General features: G+C 32.8%; 3 protein-coding genes across 3 annotated transcripts in view; 2 read left to right on the plus strand and 1 right to left on the minus strand.

Moving 5' to 3' along the window:
* The first annotated feature begins 1,392 nt into the window (after positions 1–1,392).
* Positions 1,393–13,315, plus strand: LOC110028793 (3-isopropylmalate dehydrogenase 2, chloroplastic-like). Its single transcript, XM_020730781.1, has 11 exons — positions 1,393–1,686; positions 1,771–1,900; positions 1,986–2,097; positions 8,447–8,522; positions 10,107–10,195; positions 11,203–11,289; positions 11,541–11,657; positions 12,025–12,132; positions 12,235–12,288; positions 12,388–12,540; positions 12,885–13,315. The coding sequence occupies exons 1-11, from the start codon at positions 1,470–1,472 to the stop codon at positions 12,963–12,965; spliced, it is 1,224 nt and encodes a 407-aa protein (XP_020586440.1). The 5' UTR covers positions 1,393–1,469; the 3' UTR covers positions 12,966–13,315.
* Positions 13,316–16,825: 3,510 nt separating this feature from the next.
* LOC110028827 (extensin-like) lies at positions 16,826–17,342 on the plus strand. The gene has a single exon (XM_020730832.1). The coding sequence runs from the start codon at positions 16,843–16,845 to the stop codon at positions 17,305–17,307; it is 465 nt and encodes a 154-aa protein (XP_020586491.1). The 5' UTR covers positions 16,826–16,842; the 3' UTR covers positions 17,308–17,342.
* Positions 17,343–19,318: 1,976 nt separating this feature from the next.
* The window catches only part of LOC110028797, a 4,761-nt gene continuing 3,367 nt past the window's right edge, over positions 19,319–20,712 (minus strand). The window contains exon 2 of the mRNA XM_020730792.1: positions 19,319–19,890. The gene's annotated coding sequence lies outside the window, so the exon portion shown is untranslated. The remainder of the gene's footprint in view (positions 19,891–20,712) is intronic.

Raw genomic sequence — 20,712 nt, forward strand, 5'->3', positions numbered from 1 at the left:
TTAGGGGGATTTGCATGCATATTAGACAATTTTTATGCATTTACATATATATACTTATATGTTAATATTTTTTTACATAATATAAATTTTTAACGTCTCATAAAATTATAATTGACATTTAACTTTTTTTTTAAAAATAACGCTTTATGCATATGTTTTGATGTAATTATGATATTTATGTGTTATATATATATATATTCCTATTTTGGGCCATTGCATGGAATTTATGGGTTTGCTGGATGTCTTCCGTTCAAATTATAGTTTATAAAAATATAGAGTATTTTAATTCATCTGAAAGAGATATTAGAACATTTAGCAAGTACTAATTTTGACACAATATTTTGCTCTGAGTTGTGAGAATCAAGCTCGAAGAAGCTCACTCATAACCAGCATTCTAGCCTTTGAATAAGGTTCAATAATCACACATGATTTTGTGGGTTTGTGGATAGTTTTAACCCTAGTTTGAAGTTCTTCAAGGTCTCGTTTGAGAATGCGATGAAGTTCCATTAACTGTAGTGAATGCATGTAGATTTATTTTCGTTTGGTAAAACATCTTGTCCCGAAGTTGTTTTAACAGAAGAATGAATTTTTTTTCATTTTGGATGGCAGAGGACAACGTCTGTTCAGCAAACGTTACTCTTAAAGGAATTTTGCTGAAGGACGAAGTTCTTTCAAACGAGCCTTAAGTTGCTTGATTGATATATTGTCTTTATTGAGTTAGCTTGGACTAATCTATTAAGGTCATGGTCATCCTTGTGAGTTGCTATAGACAAGAATCTATTACTCTTTTGGGATGCAACCATGGATGACAAGGGCGGCATCAAATTGGAAATAAATTTGTAGGAATATTTCGAAAAAAAAATGTAGGACCTCAAAAGTAGGAAATCAATTTATTTTAGAGTTTAAGTTGGTAAAACAAATTTAAATATAGAAGTAAATAATAGTGATATAATTAGTAACACTAATTTAATTTAATTTATTTTTTTATCATTTCTAATTATTTTAATGATCAATTAATTATTTACTAATTCATCAATATTAAGAATTTTAATAAACTAATTAATCATCAAGTATTATTTTAATATTCATTAACTAGATATTAATTATTTATTTATTAAGCCAGTTTATTAGTGATCAAATTTCTATTAAACAAATTAAACATTAAATCATTATTTTAATTTTCATTAATTAATCATAAATCAATCATTTATCAATTCTACATCAATTATAACAATTTAATTGCGTTATAATTAGCTTAAAAAACCAACATATGAATCAATCATTAATTCATAATCAACTAAATGTATCAAAATTAAATTCATTTTCATTTACACATTAACATTAACTAAATAAATTCAATATCATATTAATTAATCATTAATTTAAAATCAACCCCTTAGTCGTCCCAATCTACCCTCCTCGCCGCCAACCTCTAACCTCCGCTGGTTTCTTTATCCCTCCGGCCGATCATGGCTTCTATTTGCTCTAAACCGCTGCTTTTCAAAACCCTAAGCTCCGTTCCATCACGACTAAGCTCTCGGCAGAAGCCCGCAAGCCTCCGCTGCTCCGCCGCCCGGCCACCGCATCCCCGAAGCTATAGCATCACTCTCCTTCCCGGCGATGGAATCGGACCAGAGATCGTTTCCATTGCCAAAGAGATCCTTGCTGTGGCTGGAGCTCATGAAGGCTTGTTCATTTTCCTTAGAATGTTAGAAGTTTTGTTCTCGAGTATGCTAGCTCATTTGTTTGTTTGTTTTTTTTGTCCTGCAGGAATCGAGTTTAGTTTCAACGAGATGCTGATGGGCGGAGCGGCGATTGATGCTGTTGGTGTACCGTTGCCGGAGGAGACTTTGGCTGCCGCTAAGCATTCGGATGCTGTTCTTTTGGGAGCTATAGGGGGGTTCGTGTTCCATTTACTAGGTTCAAATTTATGTTGTAATTTTCTGTTATATGCACTGGTTTGAGGTTGAGTTTTTGTTTTCTAGGTATAAGTGGGATGGGAATGAGAAGTCGCAGAAACCTGAGACAGGGCTTCTTCAGCTCAGGGCTGGGTTAGGCGTATTTGCAAACTTGAGGCCAGTTTCCTTATTGCCACAGGTACTCTATGATGAATAATTTTTATCTCTTGTTATATAATTTGATGTTGAGTTCTAGAGTTTTGAAAATTTTATTTGGAGTAGTTTTCCCTCTTTTGTCTAAAGATTTAGGTTTTTGGCGAAAGTAATCGGCCCATATGGTTGTACAAAAATGGCCATAGTGATTTTAAGAGATATTTGGTTACAAGTAAAGCATTTACTGCATACATAATTGAAGTAAATTCAGTTGAATGATTGTCTTAACTTCTACCGATTTAATGAGGTGGATGGAGGAACTGAAAGCTTCCTTGGTATAATGAAAGTATGGAAACTTTGCACCAAAAAAAGGGATAATTACATGTACACCACCCGAAATATTGATTTTTACAAATTAAACACTCAGGTGATGTTTTTGAACTACCGAACTGATGTATTTATGCGTGACATGATCAAACTATTTAGAATTTGATAAAAATGAAAAACATGGATTGGGGTTTTATCATAAATTTTGATATTTGAGTGAGAATTTGAAAATGAATGAAAGAGGGTGGTTGATTTGTATATAGCAAGTTTCGGGTGGTCTGTATGTAAGTTCTCTAAAAAATAAAAAATAAAAAAGGATACTTTTCACTCCATTGCCAATTTCATATTAGCCTCTGAAGCATAATAACTTTCATTTTGTTTTATGATTTTCATGAACTTTAAAGATACATGATTTTTTTTGGTAGTCGTTCTAAATAGCTTTTTTTATTATATGTTGTAAAACTGTTGGCAAATCTAGTATCGAAAAAAATTGTAATTTGATGAGATTATAAAATTGCATAGTTATTTGAAATCATTATGTCTAACAAAGATGTAAAATTCCATGATGTACTTGTCAATACTTCTATGGAAAACGCGGCAACAACTAAATTTCGAATGTTTATCTGTTATCACCCCCAAATTGATGCACCCATTGTTATTAATAGGAGTATGCGAGATCATTACTTTGTGTGATTAAAGGGAGTACATACGGCTGCGATTATTATAGGTTGTTAATGTAGAGAACTTTTAAGATTTCATCAAGCTTCCTATTGAGTTTGCACAATCATTTGTGCAGCGTATGTAAAATTTTTATGAACATATTCATTAAAAATTAGCTGTTTGTTATAATAATTATAAGCTAGCTGCAATGTGGCTAGGAAACATGTGGAGGCATAACTTATAACACACAACACATTAATGCTATTTTAGAGACATCATGAAACGTTAAAGTTAAGAATAATTTATTGAAAATAATTTTATAAGAGAAAACATCCTTGTATAAAAAGATATCATCACTCTCATATGAATTTAACATAATATTGCTTTATAATATTAAAGATGTATGCTAAGATCTTGCACAAAATTAACTAAGTATCATATAACATTCATAATGGTATCATAATAGCTCATGACATTTTACAACTCTAGTGAAAGGCCATGGATTGTGGGATTAGAGAGGTGAACCAAGAAGTGGATGAAATGATTAAAATAAACTCAAGGTGGATATGATTGTGTTTTGATTATTAACTTCATGTAGTCGACCCCACGTAGTGGGATTAAGGCTTTGTTGTTGTTGTTTTTATATGCCAAATTTATATCAAACATCTTTGATCCATGATTTAATAGTTAAAAGTTATTCTTCATCCAATCTCTTAGTTGATGCATTCAAGAGTTCAACTTGAATAAAAAATGTCAATAAATTAACAAGTAAATCATGGATGAAGTTCAGAGGTGAAAAGAGAGTGGATGAATAATTTTAGGTCCTTTAGGATTATTAATTAAGGTTTGTGTAGTGCATGTGCTATTCCTTGAAAATGATTCCATAATTCATCGATAATATCTAATTATATTTATACTTTTTAAATTGTTTTATAGGTATTCATATCCATAAGCTAGAAATCAAAATAAAATGAGGGAGGAAAAGACAACACATTTTTGTTGAGGAACTTTTTGCGGAATTATCGAATGTCTATATGATTCGAAAAGAGGAGAGGAACATACAAAAAAGATGAATAGAGTATAAGAAGCATTTTGCAAAAAAGAATATTTACCATTTTTCTTGATAAATTAGAGAAAGAGGAGAAAATATATAATAAGCCCAAATTTAAAGCAGTGACACCTTCAAACAATTGTTAACAATACGACATACTTTATTCCTTGTCCAAACTATTAAAGATACTTGTTTGTAGAGCCATTTCGTAAGCATTTCGTACCATATTATCTTACAACACTTGAGCAGTGTGTTGCGAGATAAGATATATACCACCAGCCAGTTGATATATATATTTAAATCAAACAGGAGAACGATCGATGAAGCGAAAAATAGAACGAGTAAAATTCATACCAGAAAAGAACAGTAACACCACAGCGGAACACACAGATTTACGTGGTTCGGCAAATTGCCTATGTCCACGGAGTTGCTGAGGATTTTACTACTTAAGGAATTTACACCAGACGATCACCTTGACTTACAAGAGGAATCTCTCACTTCGTTGTTCTATCTTCTTCTCTCTCTACACCGAGATACACCGAAGAAACTCTACACCGAAATACACCGAAGAAGATAAGCTTACAAGAGAAATAAACTCATTTTTCTTCAGCCACAAGCCACCAAGAAGAAGCCAAGGGAGAATAATTTTCTTCTTCTTTGTTCTTCCTCTGCTGCAAGGAACTACTCCTCTTTGCACTTCTCTTCCTCTGTCCCAAGAAAGCCCGAAGAACTCTTCCTCTATCCCAAGGAAGTACGAAGAACTCTTCCTCTATCCCGAAGAAGTTTGAAGAAGACCACCAAAAATGTGACTTCAAAACTTTCTTCTCTTCTGTTCGCAACTTAAAGGAGACGGGAGGCGGGAACGGTTTGCGACAGCAGGGAGGCGTGACTCTTCGCGAAGCGGGACCAGGGAGCGGCGGTTATCGAGAAACCGCAAGTCGCGATCGCGACCTTCTCGATTGGGCGAGCGAGAGCGTGATCGACAGTTCGCGGGAGCGGTGGCGCCAATTTGCGAAACAGAAAGAGGGATCGGACTCTAGCGCTAACAATCTCCCACTTGGAGACTGATACACAAACTACAATGTCTTCTTCCTCGAATTGATATCCTCTACTGGCGGCGTCGCTCTTTTCTTCAAAGATGAATCCTCCACCATGAATCCTCCATGAATCCTCCACCTCTGAATCCTCTACCTTGAATCCTCTATCTTGAATCCTCCACCTCTGCAACTCAAAACCTTTGTCTTCACTCCAGAAGACCAACTGAAGCTGTGCACAACTTCAGTTTCTCAAGAGTAACACCCTCAGTCAACATATTAGCAGGGTCAACATAGCTTTGTACCTCCAAGCTATTTCCTGAATTTCTCCTCTCTGCTTACAATTCCCACTGCATGGGCAATATTCTGCATCTGCTGAAAACCTTTTTCAACAATTCTAGCCTTGTACCTCTTTCTGTCATCATGCTCAGTCTTCACCTGGTACACCCACTTGTTGTGTAATGTTTTCTTTCCTGGTGGAATTTCTGTCAGCTCCCACTTGCTCAAACTTTCATCTTGCAAGATTTCTTCATAACTATGTGGTTCTCCACCACCTAATTGTGGAATAATAGGAATGAGTGTCCCGGACCCACTCTCCTCTTCACTTTCATTATCAACAGAACTATGAATTGTCAGCAATAGTGCATCATGTACTTCTTCAGATACCATATTCACGCTATTACTCTTCATCTTTTTGAGATTCCTGCAGTTTCTCTTTATGTGTCCAGCCATGCCACAATTCCTGCAGGTTGTCTGCTGACCAGACTTTGATTTTGATCTCCCTTTATTTGAGTTCTTGTCCTGCCATCTCCCTTTGAAATCAACATTCAGTGCCGAACTCGAACCTGAGATCTCGCCAGAATCTTTTCTGCACATCTCCTCAGCCAAAATCAAATCACGAATATCATCACATTTCAGTTTAGATTTACATGCAGAACTATTAATTCCTATTCTCTCATGGCTTCCCAACTATTTGACAACGATGCCAACAATATCAGCGCACATATCTCATCATCAAAATCAATTTTAACAGACAACAATTGATTTGTGATAGTATTGAAATCATTCAGGTGTTGAGAAACAGAAACACCTTCCGCCATTTTCAAGTTGAATAACTTTTTTCATCAAGTATAACTTGTCATTCGCCGATGACTTTTCATACATACATGACAGGGCTGCAACGAGATCTGCAATCGTCATTTCCTTGACGACTTTGTGTGCAACGAACCTCGATAGGGTTAATCGAATAACCCCCAGAACTTGTCGATCCAACAAGTTCCATTCAGCCTCATCCATTCTTTCAGGTCTTTTCCTTAATAACGTAATAACGGAAGATGAAGAGATGAAGTTTCTTCTCATAGAGGTAGTCTTCTATTTGCATCCACTAATAATCAAAATCTGTGCCATGAAACTTCTCGATTTTTAAAACCTTAACTTCATCTGCAGTCATCATTCTTCCTCAGATCCGAAACCACGCTCTGATATCAGTTGTTGCGAGATAATATATATACCACCAGAGAGTTAATGTATATTTAAATTAAACAAGAGAACGATCGACGAAGCGAAAAATAGAACGAGAAAAATTCACACTATAAAAGAACAGTAACACCATAGCGGAACACACAGATTTACTTGGTTCGACAAATTGCATACGTCCATGGAGTTGCAGAGGATTTTACTACTTGAGAAATTTACACCAGTCGATCATCTCAACTTACAAGAGGAATCTTTCACTTCGTTGCTCTCTCTATTATTCTCTCTCTACACCGAGAAACACCGAAGAAGATAAAATTACAAGAGAAATAAACTCAATTTCTTTTCAGTCAGAAGCCACCAAGAAGAAGCTAAGGGAGAACAATCTTCTTCTTCTTTCTTCTTCCTCTGCTGCAAGGAACTACTCATCTTCGCACTTCTCTTCTTCTATCCCAAGGAAGCCCAAAGAACTCTTCCTCTATCCCGAGGAAGCACGAAGAACTCTTCTTCTATCCCGAGTAAGCCCGAAGAAAAACACCAAAAAATATGACTTCAAAACTTTCTTCTCTTTTGTTCGCAACCTAAAGGAGACGGGAGGCGGGAACGGTTCGCGACTGCAGGGAGGCGCAACTCTTCGCGAATCGGGACCAGGGAGCGGCGGTTATCGAGAAACTACAGGTTGCGATCGGGAGAGCGGGAGCGCTGGCGCCGATTCGCAAAACGGAGGGATCGGACTCCAGCGCTAACACAGTGTAAGTTATAAACCCTATATGTAAAAGAGGTTAAATATTTTTACTTCTTATGAATGTTCCATGTCACTTTAATTAGAAAGTATAATAAAAGTATTTACATGAGAGATCAACTTAACAACAAAAAGACTCATATTGTGCTATGCCTATTCTCTAATAAAGTTTTCTTATTTGTATTATCAATTAAAATATATCACGAAACCACACTGTGCACTATTCGTTATGCATCCTAGTGCATACATAGCATAGAACATAGGCTATTTTGTCTTGCCTTACTTTTTCATACAAATAGAGTACAAGTGTGATATGCTTTGCTATGGACTCTAATATGTGCTGTTGACATGCATGATGCTATGATAGTGGTTGTTTGAATCATAAAATCTTTCTATAGGGAACTTTAAGAAATTAATTGTACGAGTATGCACGTTTAAAACAACACGTGAGATGAATTTTTTGTACATTTGTCTTAATGAACCCTAAACCTTAAGACAGTGCACCGATCATTGTTGTCATCATCCTTTTTCCAAGGTGTTTAAGATTGGATTTACGTGGATCAGCAATTTTGGAGATAAATGAGAGCCTATTTATGTTACTTTTGTATTGCTGTTATGCTTTTTTTTGTGCTGAACTTGGATATATCTAATAATTAACATTTCAGTTTAATGAACATATTCATGTTCATAGGGAGTTAAATGTTTTTACGCAATTTTATATTCCTGTTCTGCCATGTCCCTTATATTATTCCCTGAGGTTTTGTTTGCTGAGTGGTATACTCAAGCTTTCACATTTTTAGTTTAGTCATATTTGTGAAAGTGTCTATTGTTTCTGTTTCGGTTGCTGCTTGGAGGTTTGCGTAGATAGAAGTTTGTTGTGTATTTTTTAACTTGATTTTGTTGCAGATTTTATGGTACTTTCTTTCATTCTGCTTCCTTTTGTTTTAAGATATTTTTTTCCATTTATTTTTGTATAAAGTTTGCATGGTAAATAATGTTGATTTTTTTTTAACATTTTAACTTTGATGATGATGGGTCATCTAGACATATGCTATCCTTCTTCAATGAAGATTGATTAGTGTTTTATATTTTTATTTATTTGCCCTAGTTGGTTGACTCTTCAACTTTAAAGAAAGAGGTTGTTGAGGGAGTTGACTTGATGGTAGTTAGAGAGCTTACTGGAGGTACATATTTTCTCTATTTTATTTTTACACTATATTTTCATGTAAAACATACTGTTTTTTATCTTCTTTTTTTTCCTATTCCAACTATTTGTGATTGGTTTTATGAAGCTTAGCTATCAGCTATCCATTCACGCATCTACATAATATGTTGACTCATTTTTTTGCAAATTGCTTTACATTTTCAATTCTATTCCATTAAACCTATTGTTTCACCTTATTAGGTAATCATTTGTTCTCTATTGTATTTGCATAAAACACCAAAAAATTTGCTTCAATTTTGTTTATCTTCAATAGTTGCTTCTTTTATTGTCGTTCTAATATATTGATTTATTATTTTATTTATTCTAATTTTTATTCCACATTCAACTTTCTATTTGTAAATTTGTGGCATTCAACTTAGTTATGAATTATCTTTTTTTTTAAATAATTATGAAATTCATTTATCCTTTAGTACTTTCGAGGCACTTCTTTGTTCTAATTATCTAATTTTAACTTTTGAAGTTATGCCCTAATTGTTTTTCACATCTTTCTTTTATAGATCCAAAATGCTTATGTTTATAACACCTTATAAAAGGTTCACAAGTAAGGATTATGTCCTATACTAACAAATATATCATGATTCTTCGTTTTGAATATTTTAAATATCTTCATATGTTTCTTTCATAATTGGAATTTATTTGCTCACTACCAAGTATATTTGATGCTAATCATCATTGTAGCTAATATATTTTATACAACTTCAAATTGTTTTCTATACTCATTTTATTTTTGATGTCCAATAATGGTTTTTGATCGCATGCTTTTTCAAAATCAATGAACACATATGAAGACCCTTTCAGTAATCTATATAATTATCTATTAAGCTCCTTGGTCTAAAAAGTGCATTTATAGGAGAGATCACCTTAGGAAGCTATAAATGTGAGTCTCTGATTCAACATTATTTTCTTAAACCAATATTTTATTATCCTCTCAATGAATTTTATTCTGTTATAATTTTCACAATAATGAACTTTTTTTTTTGTTTTTATATACAAGCACAAAACTATTTCGAATGTAACAATAAATATTTTTTTAGGATTTTATTAAAATGGTTCTTTTGTTAATATCTTTCATCACTACGAAAGTGTCAACAAATATTTTCCTTTTAAATTTAATTCTTCTTTATTTTTCTGTAGATCACACAGACTTCATGACTTCATATTGCTCTTTGAAGAACATTCTTATATTTTTCATTTAATAATTTCTTAAAATTGCTTTTTATCTTTAACTAAGCTTTTATTATACATAATCAAAGTCTCTATTTTTTGTTTACCATTTCATATGTGTTTTTCTCGTTCTCACCCCTAGCTTATTGTCTAAATCATTGAGAATTGTAGCTTTAAAAAAATAAAATAAAATACTATTCTTGTGATTAAAATTCTTAATAATATTATTCATTCTTGAATATCACATTTCCTTATAAACCACAGGTAATAGTATGTTCAATTGACCAATGGATGCTCCATAGGAAGGATTTACTATTTGTTTATCTTTTTAAAAACCAATAATGTTTGATTGTCAATTATTTGCTCGAGGTTGTTATAGGGATTTATTTTGGAGAACCTCGGGGATTTGGGACTAATGACAAGGGCGAGCACATTGGCTTCAATACTGAAGTATACTCTACATTTGAGGTACTTAAATTGGGATTTTTCTATAGATTGCCTTGGTTGTGAACACGTGATTGTTATAACAATATAGCTTTAAGATTACATGTAAATGCTTTGAAGGAAAACGAAAAAAAAAAAAAAAAAATGTAAATGCTTTTGACTTTGTAAAAAACTAGATTAGTTTTGAGATCAACCATCTGTGGATAAAATTTAAGTAATCTGTCTTTTTATATGTCTATGATTGAGCAAACTTAGATTCAAAGTTTGGTGTCATAATGGTTGTTATTCGTTTAAGGGTTTGACGATACACTATAATACATTAGTTTTATATTATTCAAAAAGAGTTTCAGTCTTTTGTGCCTTCATATGCCACAACGGCTTGTATTGATTATAACATAAGTGCAGTTTTAATCTGTAATGGGGTAGCAAATGTTATATAGAAAACATATATAGAGATTTTGAGTGTTAGATCAATTTTGATGCACTAAAAAAGTTATTATAACATCTTGACACATATCAAATTAACAATGAAAGATGAACATGTTATTTTAAGAAGTTATTGAATAAAAATTGTAAGAAATTTATTTGGAAGAGCATAGTGGATTAAATAATAAAGTAAACAATAGGAACAGGAAAGTTTTTGACTTGTTTGCTAAGTCATATTCGTCATCCTTTCTTACAAGGTGAAAATATAATTGGAGAGGATTGAGATGAGGATATGACTGTGGGCCCTACAAATTTGTGCTCTGACCTTCTTTGAAATGTCGAGAGTTTTACATGAAATTTCAGGTCAAATTTTTAGCATTTATATTAGGATTATAGATAAGACGCTATCTAGAGATTCCACCCTCATTTTATGGGGAGTTTTTTATCCGTATTTCAAGGTTTCATATAGCCATCTACTATTGTGATAGATAGCATCTTGTTGATTGACCAATTGTTGTTGCCTTCATTTGGTATTCTTTATATGAATTTATTTGTCGACCAACAATCACTTACGAGCTTTCTTAACAAGATTTTATTGATTATAGATTGATCGTATTGCACGCGTAGCTTTTGAGGTTGCTCGAAAGCGACGGAGCAAGCTGTGTTCGGTCGACAAAGCAAATGTTTTGGAGGTATCTTTCTACCTCTCTGCTTCTATTTATGCAATCATATTAAATCAAAAGCAAACCAAGAAATGAACATATAAAGATAACATTAAGGGAAAAGGCATGTTGTTTTATATTCAATTATTAATTAATAATGAATTGCATGTTAACAAATATTAAGTGCTTGCAAATTGCCAACCTCCTTTCTTCACTAATATTTTCTCTATTTTTCAAGTTTTTCTTAGCACACATGGGATGATTTATTTGAATATGTCTAGGCATCAATGTTTTGGAGGAAAAGAATCGGCGAAATTGCATCGGAATACACCGATGTAGAAATCTCTCACATGTATGTTGATAATGCAGCAATGCAATTGATTCGAGAACCAAGACAGGTTTCCCTCCATTTCAAATTTTATGGTGATTTATCTTAGGGGCATTTACATATTTGCCTCACAATTTTTATATATTTACATATCTAATACCTAAACATACATATTTATGTGCATACCACTCAAAACTTTAACATCAATTCAAAAATACCACCACCACTATATTTTTAAAAGTGAATACACCTTTTCATGCATAGATTTATGACACCAATGTGCTTTAAGTGTAAATATCAAATGTTGATTGTTAGATATGTAAATTCATAAGATTTGTGTGGTATGTATATAAATCCTTTTGTATTTTTTTCTTATTTTATAGAATGAACATATGCAGTGATTTGTTTAAAACTGACAAAACGTTAATTCTCTGTAGTTTGACACTATAGTCACTAACAACATATTTGGTGATATATTATCTGATGAGGCTTCCATGATCACCGGAAGCATTGGAATGCTTCCATCTGCCAGCGTCAGCGAATCGGTCTGTGAAAACATTTTTGTTCATCAAAATTTTCATTTGATATCAAAGAAATATATTTTTCTAACTTGACTGTTTGACCGTTTTAATTTATTTATTTCTCAGGGACCTGGTTTATTTGAACCAATTCATGGTTCAGCTCCCGATATCGCAGGGCAGGTTAAACTTTTGAATCATTTCTCATTTATACAACCTTTTACGAACTTAATTTGTAAAAAAATGAAGTTTTTTTTTTTCAAATTTTTGTTTGATTTGCAGGACAAGGCAAATCCATTAGCTACTGTGCTCAGCGCTGCAATGTTATTGCGATATGGTCTCGGCGAAGAGAATGCTGCGAGGAGGATTGAGGCTGCTGTGGTCGAAACGCTCAATAAAGGATTCCGGACCGGTGATATTTATTCTTCTGGAATGGTATTGGCTTTGTTTTAATTTACACATCAACTTCCTTTTTTGCAGGGGCATTTACATACATACTGCCCAACTCTTATATATTTACATATCCAACACCTAAACTTTAGTTTTTCCATTAACTCAAATCTTTCATGTCACATCCGTTTTAACTTCAATAATGTGAAATGTATATTTTCATGCATATATATGACGACATATATGTAAACATTGAAATTTAGGTGTTAGATATGTAAATACATAAGAATTGAGTGGTATGCATGCAAATCTTCCTTTTTTTTTTTTTTGTTGTTTTTGAAAACTGAGTTTGGTTAACAGAAACAAGGGCTCCTTTTTTGTGTTTTAAGGTGCTTGTGGGTTGTAAGAGAATGGGAGAGGAAGTACTGAAATCTGTGGATTCACAGAAGCCTGTTGGTGCCATAAGCTGAGATGAGCTGCTTACAGGTAATAAAAATGTGCTGGAAATAAACATATTCTGCATTTTTTTTTTTTCTATTCTTATTTATTTCTCTTTCTTTGGTAATATGAAAGATTTTTATTTAAATCTTTGGGTTTTTTACATATCAACCACACAAAACATTGAATATAACATTTTAACCAATCAAATTTTAAATATAATATTTCAATCATTTTTTTCATTGCAACCATCCTCTTTTACCCACTTGTAAAGGCTTTTAGTGAAAGTTTTGGGCAGTTAAAATGTTATATTTAAAATTTTCAGGGGTTAAAATGTTATATTTAAAATGTGGGTGGGTGGCTATAATATTATATTCAGTGTTTTTGGTGTTTGTCATGTAAAAACCTCCAAGTATTTATGTTCTTTTAGATATAAGAATTGTGTTAAAGATATGTGCTTAAAATGTTAAATTTTAGAACAATAATGTAGCTATTTAGTTGAAATTGATGCATGTTTCTAGAATAGTTGTCTCCCAAATTTTCTCAAGTAGTTATTCAACATAGCTTGCTTTTATGATTAATAGACTTGGTCCTATTTATGGAATAATTGATTCTGTTATAACTTTGAATTCATATATATATAAGAGGTTCTAGAACTACAAAAAAAAAATTAATAGGGGCATTTACATATATACCATCCGATTCCTATATGTCTACATATGTAATATCTAAACTTTATTTTTTTTACATTTATACCACCCAGAATTTTCATCACTTTAAAAATGCCACCATTTTGATTTGCTAAAAAGTGAAATGTACATTTTCATGCATATGTAAGATGGCATGCATGTAAAATTTGATGTTTAGATGTTGGATATGTAAATACATAGAACTTGAGGGGTATGCATTTAAAACTTCCAAAATCATATTATTAGTTTTAACACAAGCCACATTGACGTCAACTAATTCAAACAGAAATCTTTAATTGTTTCTTGTGTAACTGAAGGTCTTATTTATTTATTTTTTCATATAAATTATGAGAAAAAAGAAAAAAAAATTGATGAAACAATTAATAAAATATTTTTCTTTTATATATTCTAGCTTGAGTTATTTATTTTTAATAATTTGCAGACGTTTATTTCCCTATGCAGCTTAAATACTACTAGGGTCGTCAAAAAAGTTCGTTGTTTGCAAACAGTTTGTGTTCGGTTCGTTAATGGGTTCATTTTCGATTCGTTTGATAAGTAAACGAGATGAACGAGAATAATTTTTTTTCGTTCGGTTAGTTAAACGAATCAAATAAGAGCAGTGATGTGTTCGTTCGTGTTCAAACTGTTATTATTCGAAATGTAGAATAATTTAAAATAATTATATATAGAAAATTTATGATATTATAAAAATTAAATTTTATAAATTATTATATACAGTAAATTAATAATAATATATTAATATACTATATTAGTAATATACCAAAATAAATATTATATATTTATATAATATAAGTTATATATTAATATTATGGATGTCAAACTGTCTCGTCGTTTACGAACAGTTCGTGTTTGACTCATTCGTTAAGAAACAAACAACAACAATGACTTCACGAACAATTTCGAATACGAGTTTATTTCAAACAAATTATTCAAACGAACCAAACACGAAGACAAGTTCTACTTGTTCGTGTTCGATTTACTTACACCCCTAAATACTAAGATCGGGAAGTTTCGGTGGGCCTAAAAAATTTGTGCCCTGACCTTCGCATGCAAAAATATTGCGTCATTTCTTACGTAGAAATAAATAAAAAAATAACATATTAATTTATATGAAAAAAAAAAATAGTATGTACTTTCAAAATAAGTTGCACGGTCAATATGTTTTCTATGAATTAATGGTCAAGACTTGAGCCTTGATCACATGGGAGTGACCTTCGCACTTGACTGACTGAAAAGTTTGGAGGCTTTTATACGCATACCACCTAATTCCTATGTATTTACATTTGATATCTGAACTTTTCCTTTTTTTTTAAAAAAAAATTAAATATATGTTTTTCATGCATAAATAAGACGATTGTATATGTAAATATATAAGAGTTGAGTAGTATATATGTTTTTCATACATAGATAAGGCGATTATATATGTAAATATATAAGACAATTATATATGTAAATATATAAGAGTTGAGCGAAGTTAGACGTCATTAAATTATTATTTTTTAAAATGAATCAATTTATAAATATTTGTGCTATATGATATAGAATGAAAATAAACAATAATGTGGAGGGGGTGTTAATTAGAAGACGACAGCAAAAGATTAATAGTACAACGAAGAATTTCTCTTGATGTTCTTATAAACTCCTAAGAATCAATTTAGGTTCGTTTGGTGCGGTGGCAGTGTAGCATCACACCATAGTTTTGTTTCTTTAGATAAACTGTATTTTGACAGCTTTTTTAAAAAGCTATAGCTGAAATCTGTGCTTTCTAACCGATTCTGGTTGGGCGCAGTGGCATCTTTCTATTTGTGATCTGACTTTTTTCAAAAAAAAAAAAAAAATTAATAGGCATCTCAGCTTTTTGAACATCAGATTACTTTTCAGCAGTCTTTCAGTTGTTTTTTAATAAGTTGCAGTTACCCCAAACAGACCCTTAATCTTAAAGTGAATGAGTTGTACTACCTGTTTCAACAATGTGTACAATTTCAATTCTTCTAATTATTATGTTGTTAATAGATTTTATTTCTTTCTATTGAATGCGATATCTAAATAATAAATTTCGAGTTGGATTTGGGTTAGGGATCCACGTGTTTAAGTTTCTGGTTAGCTTTGGGTTAAACTGTCAACTCGAAATTGGACCGCCAACTTAAAACTGACCTGATATTAACTTAAAATTGACTCAAATTTTATTTGAATTTACTCCAATAGTTGTTATGTTTTATGTTAAAAGGATTATATGAGTAGAGTTAGCGTGAGGTTGAAGGTTGGTCGAGTTCGAGTTGGATTTTTGGACCCGTTTAATATTCAAGTTCGATTAAGGTTAAACAATATTTAGCAAGATTAGTATCGAGTCAAGTTTGAACGTGACTCGTGAACTCGATTTGACACCCATCTAAATCCATTCAACATTAATGTCTTATATGTATGTTCATTTCCCATAATAATAATAATAATAATAATAATAATATTTTGAATTATAACATTTTAACTACCCAAAATAATGAATATAATATTTTAATCACTTTTTGCACGAAGAGAATATTCTCTTATGCTAAAACAAATTTTTTTTTTATTTTTCTGTCACCTTCACGTGGCGTGATTTTATTGGACTCCAAATGTAATATTTGTTCCTCATATATAACACCAGTGTCTTCAATAATAAAACTTAGAGATTACAGTCTTAAATCATGACATATCTAAAATTTGTGAATAAATACACCTCAATTCCTATTTTTTTTACATAATATCTAACAATCAAATTTTACTTTCTATATTTACATCATTCAAAATTTTCATTTCTCAACAAAAATATCATTATTTTAACTGTTAAAAAAGTGATGTACATCTTTTCATTTCATAGGTAGTGATATGTCGATAAAAATTAGATTTTTGGTGTCTTATATAAATACATAGGAGTTGAGGGGTGTGCATGTAAGTATTATTTTACATAAAAATATTATATAGTCAATAAAATTTTTCCAGGTCAACCTATGGAAAAACACAAAAAAATTCTACGGGTTTCAGTTACGTAGCAAAGAATTTGTTGGCCCAATCAGATGAAAATTCAACCGATCCTAATTTCCAAAAAAGTCCAGCAAAACTTTTGAATTACTAATCTCATCCACTTAACGGTCCTCTATTTAAATCCCTAATGCCCCCCAACAGATTTCCATCAACCTCTCTCTCTCACACAAAACCAGCCATGGCTTTCAAACACATCTCTTTTATCTTCTTGATCTCACTCTTCTTCGCCGGCAATGGAACCCTCACCCTCGCCGCCCGCCGCTTGCTCGACACTCCAGCGGTGAAGCTTCCTCCTCTACCGAAACTCGCGTTTCCTCCTCTCCCGTGCGCATGGCCGCCGCTGCCCAATATTCCGAGCTTGCCGAAGCCGGAGCTTCCGCCGATGATCCCCGGCTTATCGATTCCTCCGAATCCTTTTCCATTTCCTCTGCCAAAGTGGTGGCCACTGCCGAACCCGGAGGCGGCGTCTCCGAAAGCTAGTCCACCAGCGATCGTCATAATGCCGACTCTTCCTAATCCTTTCATATTGTCGCCGCCGGCGACTAAATCATCGTCAGCCCCTGTGACTTCGCCACTCTTGCCGGAGCCAAGCCCTTCAGCCGTTCCAGCTTTTCCTCCGGCCATAATAGATGAGCTAGAATAGGAATTTGATCTCTCTTTCTCTCTCTCTCGCTATATATACAGTATTGTTTGGATAATTTTGGATCATTTTATTATATATAGTATAGTTGTATGTCTTGTATTGAAAATTTATCTTTGTATACACTTATTACTTATGCCTATAGAAATTTAATAAACCATGTTTGTGATTATGCATGCTTAATGGGTGTTATAGTTGTATGGGTCTAGAATTTTTTTAGTATTTTATATGTATGTATTTGTCCTCTAGCTGATGTTTGGCTTGGCGGACCGAAGGTTACTTGACTCAAGGTTAGCTTGGTTGGTTGTACTTGGGGGGCCTGGGAACAGGGAGATGACCCCCATTAAGAAGGGTCTAGAATATTTTTAGTATTTTATATGTATTTATTTGTCATCTAACCGATGTTTGGCTTGGTCGACTAAAGCTTAGTTGACTTGAGAGGTTAGCTTGCTCGATTGCACTTGGTTGGTATGGCCCGCAACTGATCCAACTTGGTTGACTATCCTTGATTCTTGATAGAGTTTGAGATACTTAATGGAATTTGGTCTTTTTTTTAGATGGACCCTACTGGGGGGCAGGCTTCCACCTCAAATCTGCTTTTTTATAGCGTTAGGCTTAAATTTTCTTTCATATAGTCTTCAATCGAATAACTCGTGTTTGGATCATTTGATCATCTTCTTGTTCGCCCTGTGGTACAGTTAGTTTTGTCCTAGTTGGCTTGGCTCATTTGGTCAGGTGACCCTCACAATCTCCTCACACTCTTCTCCTCTACACCGTTCGACCTCTTTAGTTTTTATGTAGGGTGGATAAGTGCATAATCCTATTGAAAATATTTTAATTAAGAAAAATACAAGAACTTTAGAATATTATTTAAAGATTTCTTTATTAAATAGATATTCTTTAGGTCTAGAGTTTAAGAATCTTAAATATTTATTTAGAAATTCAAATATGAGATGGTTTTGCATTAAATCATTGTCTAATGATAATTTATGTACTTCACCATCATAGTGAGGATTTCTTCTATTTATGTTAGAAATTAATGATGCTTAGGCGCTAAAAAAGCTGAAATTTAGTTGCTCCATGACGCTGTATACGTTTATACTTTTATTGAATTGTATGACCAAAGCAAAATATTTTTCTTAGAAACTAGTTTTGAGTCGCTTAAAGCCATTCGATTAGCTTGGAATGAGTACTGTAATAATAAGAAGTTATTGAGTTTATTTAGGAAAGAATTTAATGACTTTAAAATTCTTCCTAATAAAAAAATAGAACATTTACATACATACCATGTATTTTCACATCTAGCACGTTAATTTTGATTTTTTATATTTATACCACTCAAAATCTTCCATATCTCATTAAATTCTAACTACTTTAGTTTTAAAAAGTGAAATGAGCATTTTCAGTCATTGATTGATAAGGTGTTTTATATCTAAAAATTTAAATTTAGGTGTTATATATAATAATTATTATTATTATAAAGACTTATAGCTTTTCAAATTATGATTTTAAGTTAATTTTTAATTATTTGGGTTGAATTAAATTAGCACCTAGTAGATTTTTTTGAACTATTGAACCAATGCATTTTTTACATGCCACAATCAAATCATTGAGAATACAATAAAAATGAAAAAAATGGGTGAGAATTTGAAGAATGGATGAAAAATATAATGTTTGATTTGCAATATTTCGGTCCATATAGGGCTTCTTTTTAACCCAAATCATAACAAAAACTAAGCCCAAATTTTTAGAGCGCATGGATGTGACGAGCAAATGGGCCGAAGATTTTTAGATACCAAATCAAAAAGCATGTTATAACAATTTTTATCAGGGGCATTTACATACCACCAAATTCCTAGGTATTTACATATCCAACATCTAGCTTTACATTATTACTACGTTTATGTCGTCTAAATCTTTCATATTACATAAAAAAACAAATTTAAATTTTGATGATAACAAAATTATGGTCAGTCATAAAAATACATTATAAATGAAAAATATAATCTTGGCGTTAAAATGTTCTCCTAAAGGCTGAATCGCCCTCAATTCTTTATAAACAATTGGAAGGTGGAGACAAATAATGTTAAGGGTAAAAATGGAAGTATAAATCGAGTTGGCTCAAACTCTACTCATTAACAACCTCACATGTCAAGATTATCGAGCCATGCACTCAAGTCCAAGCTCAAGCTCTTCTCAAGTCATCAATGTTCTCCAGTAAACTCGCCAGCTCGCAATCATTGAGTGTCATCATTAATAGCTAAGGTCGAGTTAGGCATGAATCAAGCTTGGCTCAGGGTACACCGCTAGATAAAAGCCATTTCCTGTTTCTGAACTAATCAGAGCGTGGAGGGAAAATTATTTTATCCGAACTCCGGATGAGAGGACGAGGATGCAGCGAGGTAGACGAAGGTCTGTTGCCGCCCTCCGCCGGTGCATTGGGATGTAATAATTTCTCGAGTGAAGGAGGGCATCACAGTCCATAAAAGGAAATCATAGTGAGTGCAACCGTCAGAGCTCCAGCCGTCATCCACTGCGCAAAGCAGCGCTCCAGCTGCAGAAACACTGCACGCCATTTCCCACTTGCTGCTCCCCAATTTCCAATGCGATCCACAAAATTAAAAACAAATTAACAAATGAGCTCTGCTCGGTAATAAAACTTTATAATCGTACGAGCTGATGTAGACCATCTCGACCCAGGCCGTAAAGCAGAAATGACGGGTGGCTTACAGTGGCGAGTAGGGATGACCCCGCTAACGTCTGTCATATTATTGATGGGCTGAGCAATTTTGTTTTGGAGTGTGAATGATAGAAGATGTGGAGGAGGCTTTTATGATTTGGAATATAACCATTTAACATGAGATCCAGGACTGTTTGGTTGTATATATTATGGCAGAGAATTGGATGGAGCCTAAGGAGTCTGGCCATACCTATAATGAGGGAACCAATTGTTGCCTAATTCTTTCACGCACTTCTTCAGGGCCATCATGATGAAGTATAAAATACCAATCATATCTCATAACCAAGTAAAAATAAGAAACAACGCTAAATGACTTCAAAACCAAGACATGCATGTAGCATCGTCAAAAAAAGCATTTTGCAAATAGATCTGTTCTAATCATATATTAGAACAGCGTCGAGCATAAATAAATTTTTTAAACTCAAATTTTAAATAAAAAAATGATCTATGTTATTTATCTAATATTATATTATATATTTTATGTCTAAATATTAATCACAATAGATCATGTGGTCATGTGATTCTACATATGTTATTGTAGAATAGTGTAAGTTCCAATCCCAATTAAAAAAAGAACCAATTTCAAGTAGAGCACAAAGAATATGTAAATCAAGGTGAACACAAACAAACTATTCAAGAAAAATTATATATATATATATATTTATATA

This window comes from Phalaenopsis equestris, unplaced genomic scaffold, assembly GCF_001263595.1.
Source record: "Phalaenopsis equestris unplaced genomic scaffold, ASM126359v1 Scaffold000531, whole genome shotgun sequence".
NCBI lineage: Eukaryota > Viridiplantae > Streptophyta > Magnoliopsida > Asparagales > Orchidaceae > Phalaenopsis > Phalaenopsis equestris.